General features: G+C 43.0%; 1 protein-coding gene across 4 annotated transcripts in view; it reads left to right on the forward strand.

Moving 5' to 3' along the window:
- DGCR2 (DiGeorge syndrome critical region gene 2) overlaps positions 1-16587 on the forward strand; it is an 83336-nt gene that overhangs the window by 21592 nt on the left and 45157 nt on the right. For 2 of the 4 annotated variants that reach the window (XM_036104267.2, XM_036104268.2), the window contains exon 2: positions 7872-7994. The exons of the other annotated variants lie outside the window; for them this stretch is intronic. In XM_036104267.2, coding sequence (XP_035960160.1) covers positions 7872-7994 — 123 coding nt within the window. The remainder of the gene's footprint in view (positions 1-7871; positions 7995-16587) is intronic. 4 annotated transcript variants of the gene reach the window in all.

Genomic DNA, 16587 nt, shown 5'->3' on the forward strand with positions numbered 1-16587 from the left:
TCTTTGAGCAGTTTGGTTCATCTGATATTTAGTGAGTGCCCCTCTGTGCTGGGTGTTGGGTATGGGGTGGAGGATAAAGATTTATCCTTACACTTACACTCTAAGACAGGGTTTGGCAAAAACTCTGTAGGTGGCCGCTTTTAAAAAAAAAACATGTTTCTGCATGTATCAACAGCTCACTCCTTTTTTTTTTTTTTTTGGTGAGGGAGAGCGAGCATAAGCGGGCTGGGGGTGGTGGGGGGTAGAGGGAGAAGCAGGCTCCCCGCTGAGCAGGGAGCCCATGTGGGACTGGATCTCAGGACCCCGGGATCATGACCTGAGCTGAAGGCAGACGTTTAACTGACTGAGCCACCCAGGTGCCCAGCTCATTCCTTTTCATTGCTGAGTAAATAGTCCACTATATTGCTATTTGTTTATCCATTCACTTATTTTGGATATTTGGGTTTCTAGCTTTTGGCTGTTACAAATAAAATTACTCTTTTTATGGACATGTAACTTTCATTTCTTTTTGGGCAAACGCCTGGAAGTGGAATGACTGGGTCATCTAATGGGTGTACATTCAGCTTTCTACAAACTGTCAAATTGTTTTCCAAAGTAGGTGTACAGTTTTACATTCCCACTAGCAATGTAGCAGGGTTCCAATTACTTCACATACTTGCCAATGCTTGGTATCACCATTCTTTTTAATTTTGGCCATTCTAATAAGTATGTAATGGTATCTCATTTTGGTTTTAATTTGCATTTCCTTAATGACTAATGTTGAGTATCTTTTATGTGCTTATGTGCCATCTGTGTATCTTCTTTGGTTAAATGTCCTTTAAAATATTTTGCCACTTTAAAATTACGTGGGTTGTTTTATTATTATTGAAATCTGAGGGTGCTTTATATATTTTGGGTACAAGCCTTTTATCAGATATTTGATTTACAAATGTTTTCTTGCAGTATGTGAGTTGTCTTTTCATTCTCTTCACAGTATCTTTGAAGAAGAAAAGTTCTCAATTTTGATGAAGTCCAGTTTATCAACTTTTTCTTTTATGGATCGTACTTTGGCTATTCATATCTAAGAAATCTTTGTCTAGCCCAATGTCACAAAGATTTTCTCCTGTGTTTTCTTTTAAGTTTTATAATTTTAGGTCTATGATCTATTTTGAGTTAGATTTTGGTATAAGGAATGGATCAAAATTCTTTCTTCTTTCTTTATTTTTTGATGGATATCCACAGTTGTCCCAGGACCATTTGTTGAAAGGACTGTTCTTTCTCCAGGGAATTGCCTTTGTACCTTGGTTGTAAATCACCACCACATATGTGGGCCTATTTCTAGACTCTATTCTGGTTCAGTTGATCTTGATGCTTGTCTTTGATGTTTATGGCACACTATCTTGATTACTGTACCTTTACAGTAATTCTTGAAGTCAGATAGTGTAAGTCCTCCAACTTTGTTCTTCCTTTCCAAAGTTGTTTTGGGTATTTTAAGTCCTTTGCATTTTCATTTGAATTTTAGAGTCAGTTTGTCAATTTCTACAAAAAGGCCTGCTGGAATGTTGATTGGGATTGCATTGAATCTGTAGATGGATGTGGGTAGAATTGGTATTTTTTTTTTTAAGATTTATTTATTTATTTTAGAGCAAGAGAGCATGAGCAGGGGGAGGGGGAGAGGGAGAGAGAACATCCTCAAGCAGACTCCCCACTGAGTGGGGAGCCCGATGTGGGCCTCGATTCCAGGACCCTGAGATCATGACCTGAACTGAAACCAAGAGTCACTCAACCAACTGAGCCACCCCGGTGCCCCTAGAATTGGTGTCTTAATGACGTTGGGTCTATTGATCCATGAACACTTCATTATGTCCCCATGGGTTTAGGTCTTTAAAAAATTTCTCTTAGCAATATTCTGTAATTTTCAATGTATAGGACTTGTCATCTGTCATTAGATTTATCCCTAAGTATTTCCTATTTTTTGATGCTGTTGTTAAGGTAATTTTAAATATTTTAATTTCTGGAACAGTTTGTATAGAATTGGTCTTATTTTGGGGCCCCTGGGTTGTGCAGTTGGTTGAGTGTCCGACTCTTGGTTTCAGCTCAGGTTGTGGTTTTGGGGTCGTGGAATCGAGCCCCGCTACAGGCTCCACACTCAGCTCGTGGGATCTGCTTGGGATTCTCTCCTCCTCTGCTCCTTACCCTGCTCTCTCTCTCTCTCTCTCTCTCAAATAAATAAATAAGATCTTAAGAAAAAAAGAATTGGTCTTATTTCTTCCTTAAATGTGGTAGAATTTTCCAGTGAAGCCATCTGGGTCTTGAGTTTTCTTATGTTTCAACTAAAAATTCAGTTTCTTACATAGCTATAAGGTTACGCAGGTGTCTGGGCTGCCTTTTTGTTTTTATTTTTTTTTATTTTTTATTTTTTTTAAAGATTTTATTTATTTATTTGACAGAGACAGACAGTGAGAGAGGGAACACAAGCAGTGGGAGTGAGAGAGGGAGAAGCAGGCTTCCCGCGGAGCAGGGAGCCCGATGTGGGGCTCGATCCCAGGACCCTGGGACCATGACCTGAGCTGAAGGCAGACGCTTAACGACTGAGCCACCCAGGCGCCCCTGGGCTGCCTTTTTGAGTGAGCTTTGGTAGTTTGTGCCTTTCAGGGAATTAATTTTATCTAAATTGTCAAACTTACTGATATAAAGTTGTTCGTACTGTTGTCTTATTATTCTCCCATTCTTTATTATCCTTTTTAATATCTCTGAAATCCTAGTGATGACATCTCTCTTCTGACGGTGCTATTTTGTGTTCTTAATTTGTTTCCTGACTAGTCTGACTAGAGGTTTATTAATGTTCTTAATCTTCTAGAAAAACAGCTTTTGTTTTCATTATTTTCTCTAATACTGTTTTGTATATTTCCACTCCGATCTTCATTTTTTCTTTTCTGCTGTTTGCTTCGGGTTTCATTTGCTTTGCTTTTCTAATTTCTTAAAGAAGAAGCTGAGATTACTGATTCAAGACCTTCTTTTCTTTTTTTTTTTTTTTTTTAAAGATTTTATTTATTTATTTGAGAGAGAGAGAATGAGAGACAGAGAGCATGAGAGGGAGGAGGGTCAGAGGGAGAAGCAGACTCCCTGCCGAGCAGGGAGCCTGATGCGGGACTCGATCCTGGGACTCCAGGATCATGACCTGAGCCGAAGGCAGTCGCTTAACCAACTGAGCCACCCAGGCACCCAAGACCTTCTTTTCTGATAACAGGAGTTTAATGCATTACATTTGCCTCTGGGAACTGTTTTAGTTGCATCCCACAAATTTTCATCAATTTAAAATGCTTTCTAATTTCCCTTTTCATTTTTTCTTTGACCTGTAGGCTATTTGGAAGTGTGTCAGTTGTTTCCATATAGTCGGGGATTTTCCAGATATCTTTCTGCCATTGATTTTTAATTTAATTCTTTTGTAGGCAAACAACATACTCTGTATGCTTTGAATCATATATTTATTGGCAATTTGTTCTATGGCCCATAATATTATCTATTATGGTAAATGTTATATACACTTGTGAAAAGAATGTGTATTCCTGCTGTTGTTGGCTGGAGAGTTCTGGAAATGTCAGTTGGTGTTGTTCAGGTTGTCTGTATCTTTGCTGATTTCTTGTCTGCTTCTCAGTTATTGAGAGAGGGGATGGAAATTAGTTGTGAATTTGTCTATGATAGCAGTTTTTCCTTCATATTTTAAATCTGCTTTAGATACATAAACATTTTAGGATTATTTTGTCTTTTGTCATTATTAAATGACCTTTATTCCTGGTAATATTTGCTCTGAAGTCTACTTTGTGTAATATTAATTTAGCTACTCCAGCTTTCTTTTTAGCATGGTATATCTTTTTCCATTCTTTTATTTTTACCTATGTGTGTCCTTCTATAAAGTGGGTTTCTTTTTTTTTTTTAAGGTTTTATTTATTTGACAGAGAGAGACACAGCGAGAGAGGGAACACAAGCAGGGGGAGTGGGAGAGGGAGAAGCAGGCTTCCCGTGGAGCAGGGAGCCCGATGTGGGGCTCGATCCCAGGACCCTGGGATCATGACTTGAGCCGAAGGCAGACACTTAACAACTGAGCCACCCAGGCAACCCTAAAGTGGGTTTCTTTTAGACAATATGTAACTGGGTCTTGTTTTTTAACCTGTGTGACAAATTTTGCTTCTTAACGGGGGTGTTTAGATCACCTCATCTGTTTATTGATAAGGCAAAATTAATTAAAATTTGCCATTTTGTCATTTGTTTTCTATTTGTACCATCTGTTTCCTTTTCTCTTTCTTTCTACCTTTTGGATTGAGTGTTTTTATTCCATTTTGTCATCTTCGTTGGCTTATTTGTTAAAACTGTTGAGCTGGCTTTGTGGTATTCATCTTGAATATACTGCAGTTGACCTTCACATGACAGACTGCTTTAAAGTCTTGAAATGGTTGCTTTTGCTCCTCCCTTCCCAGCTTTTGTGCTGGTGTTGTCAAAGTTCTACTTCTGCAATATAGGATACATGTTTTTGCTTTAAAAAATTCTAGGTTGACTACTTTTTTTGTTTTCAGAATTTAAAAATGTTGCTCCACCATCTTCCAGCTTGTATCGTTTCTAACGAGAAATCTGCTGTCATGTTTGTTTGTTTTCCTCTGCAGAATACGTCTTTTTTCTCTGACTACTCTTAAGATTTTCTCTTTATCACTGGTTTTAAGCAATTTGATCATGATGTGCTTTGGAGTAGTTTTCTTTCTGTTATGTTTGGGGTTCACTGAGTGGCTTGGGTCTGTGGGTTTTCATCAGATTGGGAAATGTTTTTTTCATTGTTTTTTCACATATTTTGTCTGTCTCCCTGCCTCCCAAGTCTGTGTATCACATAGCTCACAATTCATTGTTTTCTAGCCTTTTTTTCCCAGTGTTTTAGAGTTTCTGTTGTTGTCTTCAAGTATTCATCTTTTCCTCTGTGAAACTGAATCTGTTCGTCCTATGCCTTGCAGTTTTCATCTCTAGGCAGTGGATTTGCTTCTTTCTTAAAATCTTCTGTATCTTCTGAACATGTTTGATTTTTCCTCTAGCTTCTTTTTTTCTTGTTTTTTTAAAGATTTTATTTATTTATTTGACAGAGAGAGACACACAGCCAGAGGGGGAGCACAAGCAGGGGGAGTGGGAGAGGGAGAAGCAGGCTTCCCACTGAGCAGGGAGCCTGACATGGGGCTCGATCCCAGGATCCCGGGATCACGACCTGAGCCAAGGGCAGACGCCTAATGACTGAGCCACCCAGGCACCCCTTCCTCTAGCTTCTTGAGCATTTGTGACACAGTTTTAACTTTAATGTCTTTGTCTACTCTATCATTTGTACCTTTTCTGAGTCAATTTTGATTGAATTTTTTTCATTTTGGTCCTAATTTCCTGTTTCTTTGCATGTCTCCTAATTTTTTTTATTGTGTGCCAGACGTGGTGAATTTTGCCTTTTTTGGTTACTGCGTATTTTTGCATTCCTATAAATATTCTTGAGGTTTGTTCTAGGATGTGACTTGGAAACAGTTTGAACCTTTCAGCTGTTGCTTTTAATTGTTGTTAGGCTGCGTTTAGTCTGGAGTTTATTTTTCTCTACTAACAAGGCAGGACTCTTCTGAGTACTTGACTCAGTGCCCCACAAGTTATGAGCTTTTCCAGACTGGCTCCTGAGAACAAGCACTGTTTGTGGTCCTGCTGAACTTCAATTATTGTTTCCCAGTTATCCTTTAGGGTGGCCTGGGGTAGTTTCCTCACACCACACACTGATCAGTACTCTGCTTCATTCCCTGAGGGGTTCCTCTCTAGATCTCTGGAGTCTTACTTTTGTGCCACTCTCTCTTCTCCAGAACTCCTGGGAGCTGTCCTGTGAGTGCTCCCTGCCTTGGTTTCCCCCAGTTTTTAGCTGTATCCACTTACCTCCAAGAGTCTTTTGCACCCCCTGGAGTCCTTCTCCTTGCTTTGTAGGCTGGCAATGTTCTTGAGGCAGTAAGGCTCACCTCACATGCTCCCTGACTTACGGATCACTATTCTTTGTTGCTTGATGTCAGTGTCTGGAGAACTGGTGTTTTCTAATATTTTGTCCCCTTTTTTTTTTCTCCCAGTTGTTTCAGGTGGGCAGTTAAATCTATCCCTATAACTCCATCTTGGCTGGAAGCCTTTATAAAATATACAGCATTGTGACTCTTTTGTCCGTGTCATATATTTAACAAAGGTTTTCCTTATGGTTAGATTGATTGATTTACCACGGTGTGTAGTGGCAGGTAGAGAAGAGTGAACACTGGATTCATGATTCCTTTCCCTGGCCCTTCCTCCCTTCCCTCCCTCAGAGTGGAAGACTCTCAGACATATGCCTGACCCTTGGGGGGGATGTGGGTTGTCTCTCCTTGCAGAGCACTCTGAAGAGGCTCTCTCATGAAGGTACTGACACTATGGTACACAGTGTCCTGTGTGGCTGTCCCGGGGTGGTGGTGAGGGGAGGGCTCAGGCCTAGCTTCTATGTCCTACCTGATTTGGTGGGCTCATCTACCTTGGTTAGAGTGATGATTGGCTCTGGTTACTTAGGCCAGTGATGGGACAGGACTCAGGGGTGGGAATAGTTCCTTTTTCTTTCTGGATTTCAGTGGAATGATTCCAGAATAAGGAAGACCACAGAGGGAGCAGGACCATAGTAAGAGAGCTCTGTTTGTTTCTTCTTCCTGTGTTACCAGGTTAGTGTGCAGGACTTCATCCCTCACACCTCAGTGCTTTTCCTTGGTTCCATGTTTGTCCGTGTAGCAGCTGTCACCTTACTTCACAAGTCTGGTTTGAAGAACCAGAGTAAATACTTTTGCCTGTGCAGGTCCTTTAGTCTCTCTTAGTCATCAGTCTCAACTCTGCTGTTGTAGCTCAAAAGCATCCACAGCTGATACATATTTGTGGCTGTGTTCCAATAAAACTTTATTTAAAAAACAAGTGGGAAGGGCAGGAGTTGGCCCGAAGGCTATAATTTGCCGACCCCTGCCTCAATTCAGGTCCTCACTTTACTGGGTTTTTGATATTTTTTGTGTCATTCCCCTATTACAATTGCTTCCAGAAACCATTGCCCGTTCTACCTTGCTTAAAACACAGATCTCATCATGTTACTTACTGACTAAATAACCTCTGGCTTCCTATAACATTCCCAGTAAAGGTCAGAATTATCTTACCCTCAGAGCCTCCATAGTCTGACTCTTTTTATATTTCTGATCTTACCTCCAGTGATTCCCCGTCTGTCGCATACCATCTGCTTGGCATGTTTTCCTGCCCTGTGATATTCCGTAAGCTTTACTTTTTCTGGAATGTTTTCTCCCTTCCTGTTACATTATATGTGTGTATTGAAACCATCCACCTGCCTTGGGAACCCTGTTTACATCCCACCTTCTTTCAGAAGGATTCCAGAGCCCCTCAGGTGTAGGCAGTTTCTCCTTCCTTCATGCTGTTTGAGCACTCCTATGGTGCGCCCTTCTGATTTGCTCTTTGTCAGAAATGTGTGTGTGTGTGTGTGTGTCTTGTTGACCCAGAATCCCTCCTGAGGTGGGAGTTGTGCCCTCTTGTGACCTCTGTAGTCTAGTGCAGAGCCCAACTCAGAGCAGAAACGTGTCAGGTGTGTGTTTGAGATGGCACAAAAAGACTGATGTCTTGGGGGTGCATTGCCCTGGGGACTCGTGTTGTTGTGGGCACAGCTCTTGGCTCCTCCTTGGGGCCCACATGCAGGCCCCTGAGGAGGCGGGCTGTGGGCAGGCTGCCTGTGTTGGGCCACACTCCTGGGCCCTGGGCGGCGGCAGGCCTGGCTGTCTCAGGTCCCCTTTGCTGCTGCCGCTTCCTCAACGGCCTCTTGCCCTTTGGTTCCACAGAGCTGCGGTGCAACCCCGGGCAGTTTGCCTGTCGCAGCGGCGCCATCCAGTGCATCCCCCTCCCCTGGCAGTGTGACGGCTGGGTGACTTGTGAGGATGAGAGCGACGAAGCCGACTGTCCAGGTGAGTGTGTCGGGCAGGCAGCTGCCCGGGGCCCCGCTGCTCCATCACAGCTGCGTGATTGTGCTTCCAGGAAGGGGGGATGGCGTCCACTGCAGCCTGTGCTGGATCCACTCACTGGAGGCTTATATTGAGCTGGCCCCCTCCCCTCTCTCCGTCTCTCTCTCTTTAAAAATAGATGCCCAACGCAGGCAGGTTCCAGAATTTGCAAGGTCGCAGGGTCAGGGCCGGGGTGAGGCAAGAGGGGTGCCCAGGATGCCACGTTTTGGTTGGCACTGCCAGCCCTGAGAGCAGCGCCCCTGAAATGTGGTGCCCTCTCGCCTGGCTTTGGAGGTAGGGGCTTTTTGAGACCTGGTTAGAGTCCTGTTGAGGGTCATTAGACTGGCTTTGGCTCTGCCAACTCATCCTGCTCACTCAGTCCCTAGTAATTTTTCATTTGGGGGTTTTCTCCTGACAATGCATGGACTCCTAAAGATCTATGCAGATGCAACAGAAAGTCTAAACTGTTGGTTCTCCATTTGGTTTCTGCCCCAGCACCCTCAGGGAGTATAATACACCTCATGAGTAATGGTGTTTGCTGCATCCCTGGTTCTTTTGGGTTAGGATGGAAGATGTAGTGTCTTGCATTTGCCCGTGCATATGTGTGTGATACACACACTAATTTGTTTAAGACCCAGGTAGCACCAATAAAGCCCCTAAGAAGAAGGTGTTTTTATTCTACCTTGAGAACCTCGGACCTAATAACTCTTCAGCCTGGCATTTAAATTTCTTGACATTCTGGTTTGGTTCTACTTTACCAACCTGATGTATTGCTATTTTCACTTTAGTGGCTCCGCTGGCCTGTTTCCTGTGCCCACCCCATGATGAATTTCCTAGCCACATGCTTCATTCATGCCTTTCTTTTTTTCCTGGGATCCTCTTGTTCTGTTTTCATGTGGGCACATCTTACCTGTCCTTCAAGGCTTGGCTCAGATGGTACCACAACAAGTAGACATCTCTGGGCTCTCGGATGGAGGTTGGCTTCTGCCAGCACCTCTTCTCTCTCTCTGACAGCATCTAGAACCACCAGTATTTCTCACCATTACCTGTGCCCATGCTTGATCTCTCCTTCCAGACTATGAGCTCCCCGAAAGCAGGAGACCTGTCCTCTTCCTAAGTGTGACCTGGCCTAGGATGGAGGTCCTTTTTAACATTTGGTAAATGGAAAGAATGTTGTAATTCCTGTGGGTCAGGTACTGAAGAAAAACCAGTTACCTTCAACCATGGGGATCAGGTAGGGTATCAAATACAAGGTGACATTTGAGCTTGGGACAGTTCTTTGAAGGGGGTTCCAAAATAAGCAGAGGTGGTCTGGTCAGACTGCCTGAAAAGATGGCCTTTAGAGGGGATCCCAATTATCCCTTGAGCTTGTTCATTGGATTATGCATGTCTCTGGTTGAGGTGCTTGCCTTTCCAAATGAGTTTGAATGGTGGCAGCTGGGGCAGAAGCTTCTGGGACAGCCCTGTCTCTGGAAGCCCACCTGCTCCTTCCTTAGGTCACAGCCTGGAGAGCATGAACTACCCCGTGCTTGGGATGCTGATGTTTCATGTTCTGTCAGCTGTTGAGGACCAGTGGTTGTGACTGGGAGCTTCCCTGGGTCTGCCTTATGGGATGAGACTTCATATCCAGCCTCCTAGAGAATATTCTGAACAAAGAACCAAACGATTCTTGGCTGGCTTTCAAGTGGAAGGATGACTTATTTGCTGATCTCAAAGTGCCTTTTGGCTTAGCTTTTAAGGTTGTGTGTAATAACTGTTCTGTTGTGTAGGTACTGAAAACAATGGTAGGCACTCTAGTTCATCTTGTTTATCTCTCCATCCACTGTGGACTTGATAAAGGCAGGGACTAGATTTTATTTCTCTTCTGGGCCACATGGCCTGGCACAGGAGGTCACAAGTCGCTCAGCACAAGTGTTGATTTGAGGCTACAAAGGTTGCCATATTTTCTCCCCAAACAGAGAAATAAAGTCTATCCAACAGGAGCCTGGAGTTCTGAGTGGATAGTGTGCTCCGGGCCCTAGACACTGAGGGCACAATGATCATGGCAGTGTGTGGAAACTCACAGAGCCCTGATAGGACCAAGGAGTGTTTGAAGAGGGGTGGGAGGGCTAAGGCGCTGTCAGACCTCCTGGCTCACTTCTGGCCTCCCCTTGTGTCTGGTACCATGTCGGTACCGTGATGTAGTGCCACGCCATGATCCAGGTGGTGATAAGCTTTGATCTCTGGGGTTCTGAGAAATGTAAGTTATGAAAATATACAAGGAATAAGTATAGTACTTGTTTCTCACTTCCCCAATCATCAGTAATTGCTGAAATTTTGTCATATTTTCATTTTTTTAAATTAATTTTTTAAAAACATCATGAATATGTTAAATCCTCATTAACACTCTCCCCTACCAAAAAAAAAAAAAAAAAAGAAAAATCTTCGTTAGTGGGGAGGGGAGTGTGGACAGGGAGTTAGCTGATAACTACCTTTGCTGTGGCCTTCCTGTATATGGGGAGAGTTTAAATAAACCTATGGGAAGCCCTGGCCATGCTTGGTCAGGTTTTTGAACATGGGCTTCTGGACGTCTGGAAGGACCATACGAGATTATTTCATTGTCCTTCTGAAAGCCTGCTAAAATGATAGTAAAAGAGTATAGAAGTTATAAAGCCATAGTAAAAGAGTATAGAAGATATAAAAGATATAAAATGGGAAAAGATGGAACAGCAGACCAGTAATTCCAGCATGTTTTTGGAAGATAGGAAATGGGTGGTGTGCTAGATAAGAGTCTGGGCATCTAATATATTGCCTGCATTTCCAGGGCTGGAAGGCTGGAGCTTTCTTATTCAGACCTCACTGCCAGCAGGCTTGGGCTATCACTTAGCCCAGGAGATCCTTCCCATGCAGTTTGGAAGGTAGAAGGGAGGTGGACTCCTCCTTCCTCTGGCAGTGGTGTGGGGGTGCATGGGCTTAGACCAAGGTGAGTGAGTACAGCGGCCTCCGTGGCCTCCTCTGGCCAGCCGTCGCAGGGCTGCAGGGCAGCTGTGATTGGCAGAGGTTTTCTGCGGTATCCTGTCCTGTGGACGGCTTCCTGACTCTGGACTGCAACTGCGGAGGTGGAATGGAAGGCTGGAGGTGGCTCACTTTTGCACACACTCCAGCCTCTTCAGTTGTTCTGAAAGTACCTAATGCCCTGTATTAAACTCCTTTATTTTTGAAATAGCTACCATGGTTTCTGTTCTTCTGACCAAACCATCTTTGATGTAAATGGGAACTAACATAAGAGGGATAAAATTTTTTAATGGAGAAAAATGTACAACTTTATTAAGAGACATTAAAAAAGATTTGAATAAATAGAGACAAGATATTCTTGGCTAGGAAGACTCAGCATGGTGAAGCGGCCTTATATTGATCTGTGGAGTCAGTGCATCTCCAAAGGGGCTTTTGGGAAATGTGACGAGTCAGTTTTAAAATGTGTAGAAGAATAAAGTCCTAATATTGTAGGACACTGAAGAAGAGTAAGGTGTGAGCAGTTGCCTTACCCTTGTCAAGGCTTACATTATTGTTGGCTCAGGGAAGCACAGATTGGCCCATGCAACAGAAGAGCTGCCAAAAACAGACCTGAGAAACGATATATGGCACAGGTAGAATTACATATCACCGGGCAGAGGATAGGTTCCTCAATCCTAGCGCTGTGACAGTTGGGAAAGAATGTATACACAATGTACAGAAAAATCAGTTTCAGGTTAATTGAAGAAAAACTTCTAGAACACAGTCTAGGAGAATACCTTTATGACCTTGGTAGGAAAGGGTTTTTTTTTGTTTTTTTTTTTAAGATTTATTTGAGAGAGAGAGAGAGCAGGAGCAAAGGTGCCGAGAGAGAGGGAGAAGCAGTCTTCCCACTGAGCAGGGAGCCCAACGCGGGGCTCGATCCCAGGACCCCAGGATCATGACCTGAGCCGAAGGCAGATGCTTAACTGACTGAGCCACCCAGGTGCCCCGGAAAGGGTTTTTTTAAAGTCACAAAAATAATCAACTCTAAAATAAAAATGACCAGTTTTACTAGATTAAAATTAAGATCTGCTCAGCAGGGTGTCTGCTTCTCCTTCTCCCTCTGCCCCTCCCCCTGCTCTCTCTCTCTCGAATAAATAAAATCTTAAAAAAAAAAAAATCTTCCCTTTTTCAAAAGGTACCTGTAAAGAATGTGAACAGACAAGCCACAGAGTGTGAATAAATTTGCAATATGTGTAGCCCTTAAAGGATTATAGTACAGCACATATAAAGAACTACATATGAACAAAAGACACTCAGGCATGTCACAGAAGAATTAATAAGAACAGTGGTTATGGGGCGCCTGGGTGGCTCAGTCATTAAGCGTCTGCCTTCGGCTCAGGTCATGATCCCAGGGTCCTGGGATCAAGCCCCGCATCGGGCTCCCTGCTCAGCGGGAGGCCTGCTTCTCCCTCTCCCACTCCCCCTGCTTGTGTTCCCTCTCTCACTGTGTCTCTCTCTGTCAAATAAATAAAATCTAAAAAAAAAAAAAGTGGTTAAACAGATAAAAAGATACTCAACCTCATTAGAATTCCAAGGCTGCAGTGAGATTCCACTTCACAGTTATTTAGATTGGCAAAAATTAAGATGTCTGTTGGCAAAAATTAAGGTATCAACAAAACCAGTGTTGGAGAGGATGTGAGTGACTTGGAAGTCTTAATCTGCTGCTGGTGAGGGGGTAAATTGATGCACCTGCTTTGGAAAACTGGCATTAACTTGTAAAGTTGAACATTCTCATATTCTGTGATCCAGGATTTCCATTTGGGGGAGCTCTAGAGAAATTCTTACAGCACTCTTCATACTAATAAATATCTTGGAAACAACCCAAATGTCTGTGTTCACATGATGGTGTATTATGGACCAACAATGGTGAGTGAATAGTAGGTCCTTGCAGCAACATTAATGGATCTTAAGGACAGCATGTAGGTGACAAAGGCAAATTGCCAAAAAGTACAACACAATAAAGACAAGCAAAAGTGACCATTGTCTTATGTACAGGTACATACGGGTGTGATAAACAAAAATGGCAAAATGGTGATACACAAAATTTGGGCTCCTGGTTCCTCCCTGGTGAGGAGACAGAGGAATAAGACCGGGAGGAACAACCCTATAGCTGATGTTTGGGTTCTGAAGTAGGGTGGGGGTTGGGGTGGAGGGCTCACAACTATATTTTATTATTAGGCTTTAATAGAGAACCCAGAAATAAACCTTCATATATACGGTCAAATTACTTTCCACAAGGGTATGGTTCAGTGGGTGGGGGGAAGAACAGTATTTTCAATAAATGGTGCTGGGAAAAGTGGACAGCCACATGCAAAAGAACCTTTGCTTAGTGTACAAAAATTAATCCAACATGGGTCAAAGACCTAAGTATAAGAGATAAAACTATAAAACTCAGAAGAAAACATAGGAAAAAAGCTTCATGACATGGGCTTGGTAATGATTTCTTACATGTGGTACCCATGACCGACAACAAAGGAAAAATACAGATAAATTGAGCTACATCAAAATTTAAAACTGTGTTAAAACATTCAACAGAGTGAAAAGGCAGTCTATGGATTGCGAAAAAATATTTGCAAATCATATCTGATGAAGGGCTAATAATCAGAATATATAAAAAAAACTCCTACAACTCAACAAAAAAAATCTGATTAAAAAGTGGGCAAAAGAGGGACACCTGGGTGGCTCAGTAGGTTAAGCGTCTGCCTTCGGCTCAGGTCATGATCCCAGGGTCCTGGGATCGAGCCCCGCATCAGGCTCCTTTTTCAGCGGGGAGCCTACTTCTCCCTCTGCCTGCCGCTCCCCCCTGCTCGTGCTCTCTCTCTCTCTCTCACAAATAAAAATCTTAAAAAAAAAAATGGGTAAAGGACTTTGCGTTTCTCAGAGAAGACATACAAATGGCCAACAAGCACATGAAAATGTACTCAACATCACTATTCTTTAGGAAAGTGCAAATCAAAACCACCACGAGACACCACCTCACACGCATTTGGACGGCTGCTATCAAAACAAGTGCTAGTGGGGATGCGCAGATGATGGTGGGACGTGGAGAACTTGGAATGCTTTTGCACAATTGGTGGGAATGTGAAATGGTGCGTCACTGGAAAACAGTATTGTGGTTCCTCAAAAAATTAAAAATAGAACTACCATAGGATCCAGTAATTCCACTTCTGCATATATGCTCAGAAGAATTGAAAGCAGGATCCATGTCCTTAAAAATGGTTAAAATTTTATGTGTTTTGCCACAATGAAAAATATGTACATATATACGCATACACAGATGATCTATTTTCTGAACATGAACAGAACGCTGTGAAAAGGAACAGTTGAGCAAGAAGGAGCTCTTACCCATTGAAAAATTAGTCCAGAAAATCCAGTATCTGATTAGTAAAAGTTCCTTTTTTTTTTTGAGAGAGAAGGAGAGCAGGAGGAGGGGCAGGGGCGGAGGCAGGAGAGAGAATCCCAAGCAGACTTTGTGCTGAGTTCAGAACCTGAGGCGGCACTTGATCTCATGACCCTGAGATCACCACCCCAGTAGAAATCAAGAGTCTGATGCCCAACTGACTGAGCCACCCAGGTGTGCCCCCCCACTTTTTAAAAAGATTTTATTTATTTGAGAGAGAGAGTACAAGAGTGTGCACAAGCAGGGGGGCGGGATGGCGGGAGAAGGAGAAGCAGACTCCCCACTGAGTAGAGAGCCCAGTTCGGAGCTCGATCCCAGGCCCCTGGGATCATGACCTGAGCGGAAGGCAGGCACTCAACCAACTGAGCCACCCAGGTGCCCCATGGTTTTATTTTTAAGTAATCTCTACAAGCATTGTGGGGCTCAAATTCACAACCCTGAGATAAAGAGCTGCATGCTCAGGGTGCCTGGGTGGCTCAGTTTGCTAATTGTATGACTCTTGATTTTGGCTCAGGTCGTGATCTCTGGGAATTGTGAAATCGAGCCCCGTGTTGGGCTCCATGCTGGGTGTGGAGCCTACTTAAGATTCTCTCTCCCTCTCTGTCTCCCCGTCCCTGCTTGTGTGTGTGCGTTCTCTCTCAAGAAATTTTAAAAAGGAGCTGCATGCTCTACAAACTGAGCCACCCAGGAGGCCCAGTAAGAGTTACTTTTTTTTTTTTTTTAAGATTTTATTTATTTATTTGAGAGTGAGAAAGAGAGAGCCCGCACAAGCAGGGGAAGGAGCAGAAGGAGAGGGACAAGCAGACTCCACGCTGAGCACAGAGCCCGATGCAGGGCTTGATTTCACGACCCTGAGATCATGAGCTGAGCTGAAATCAAGAGTTGGATGCTCAACCAACTGAGCCACCCAGCCACCCACCCACCCCCGTAAGAGTTCTTTTATTTTTTTTATTTTTAATTTTTAAAAAGATTTTATTTATTTGAGAGAGAGAGAGTGAGCACAAGCAGGGGAAGTGGCAGGCAGAGGGAGAGATAGAAGCAGACTCCCCGCTGAGCAGGGAGCCCGACTTTGGGCTCGATCCCAGGACCCTGGGATCATGACCTGAGCCGAAGGCAGACGCTCAACGACTGAGCCACCCAGGCGCCCCAGAAACATTTTGTCTTTACCCCAGAATTGAACATTGTCATCATCATCTTTTTGTTTCAATAACTTTATTGAGATAAAATTCACATACCGTAGAATTTGCTTGTTAAATTATGGGTTTTGGTGGTTTTTAGAATATTTTCAGAACCATCACCCCAACTGTAGAATTTTTTTTGTCACCCCAAAATAAAACACTGTACCCATCAGCAGGCACTCTCCCATTTTCTCTTAAGCCTTAGCCCCTGGCAACCACTTACCTACTTTCTGTCTCTGTAGATTTGACTCTTCACATTTTATAGATATGGAGTCATACAATGTGCAGTATTTCGTGTCTGGCTTCTCTCAATTGGCATAATATTTTCAGGTCCATCCATGTAGTTTTCTTTTTGTTTTACCTTTAAAAAAAAACCTATATATGTACTTTAAAGAAAACATATGTCTTATGTTAAGACTTTCAGTTTTTAACACCTTTATTGAGATACAATTTATGTACCATAAAATTCATCACTTTTAAAAAAATGTACAAGTCTATGATTTTTGTGAAATTATTTATAGAGTTCTGCAACTTTAGAACATTTCCGTTGCCCCCAAAAGATCCCCACGTCTATTTGTAGTCACTCCTTGTTCCCTCCCCCAGTCCCAGGCAACCTCTAATCTATTTTCTGTGTCTTATATACTTGCTTTTCTGGACATTTCCTATAAAGTGAATCATACCATATGCCTTCTTTTGTGTCTGGCTTCTTCCACTTGACATCATGTCTTTGAGGTTCATCCATTTGCAGCCTGAGTCAGTAGTTTTTTCCTTTCCACACCAAATTTTCCATTCTATGGGTAATGCCACATTTTGTTTACCCTTCCACTTTGATGAGCATTTGAGTTACTTCCACTTTGTGAGTAAAGCTGCTGTGAACATCGTGAGTTTTCAAGGGGACATATGCTTTCATTTATCTTGGACAAATATATAGGGGTGGGATTTC

This window comes from Halichoerus grypus, chromosome 13 (genome assembly GCF_964656455.1).
Source record: "Halichoerus grypus chromosome 13, mHalGry1.hap1.1, whole genome shotgun sequence".
Taxonomy (NCBI): domain Eukaryota; kingdom Metazoa; phylum Chordata; class Mammalia; order Carnivora; family Phocidae; genus Halichoerus; species Halichoerus grypus.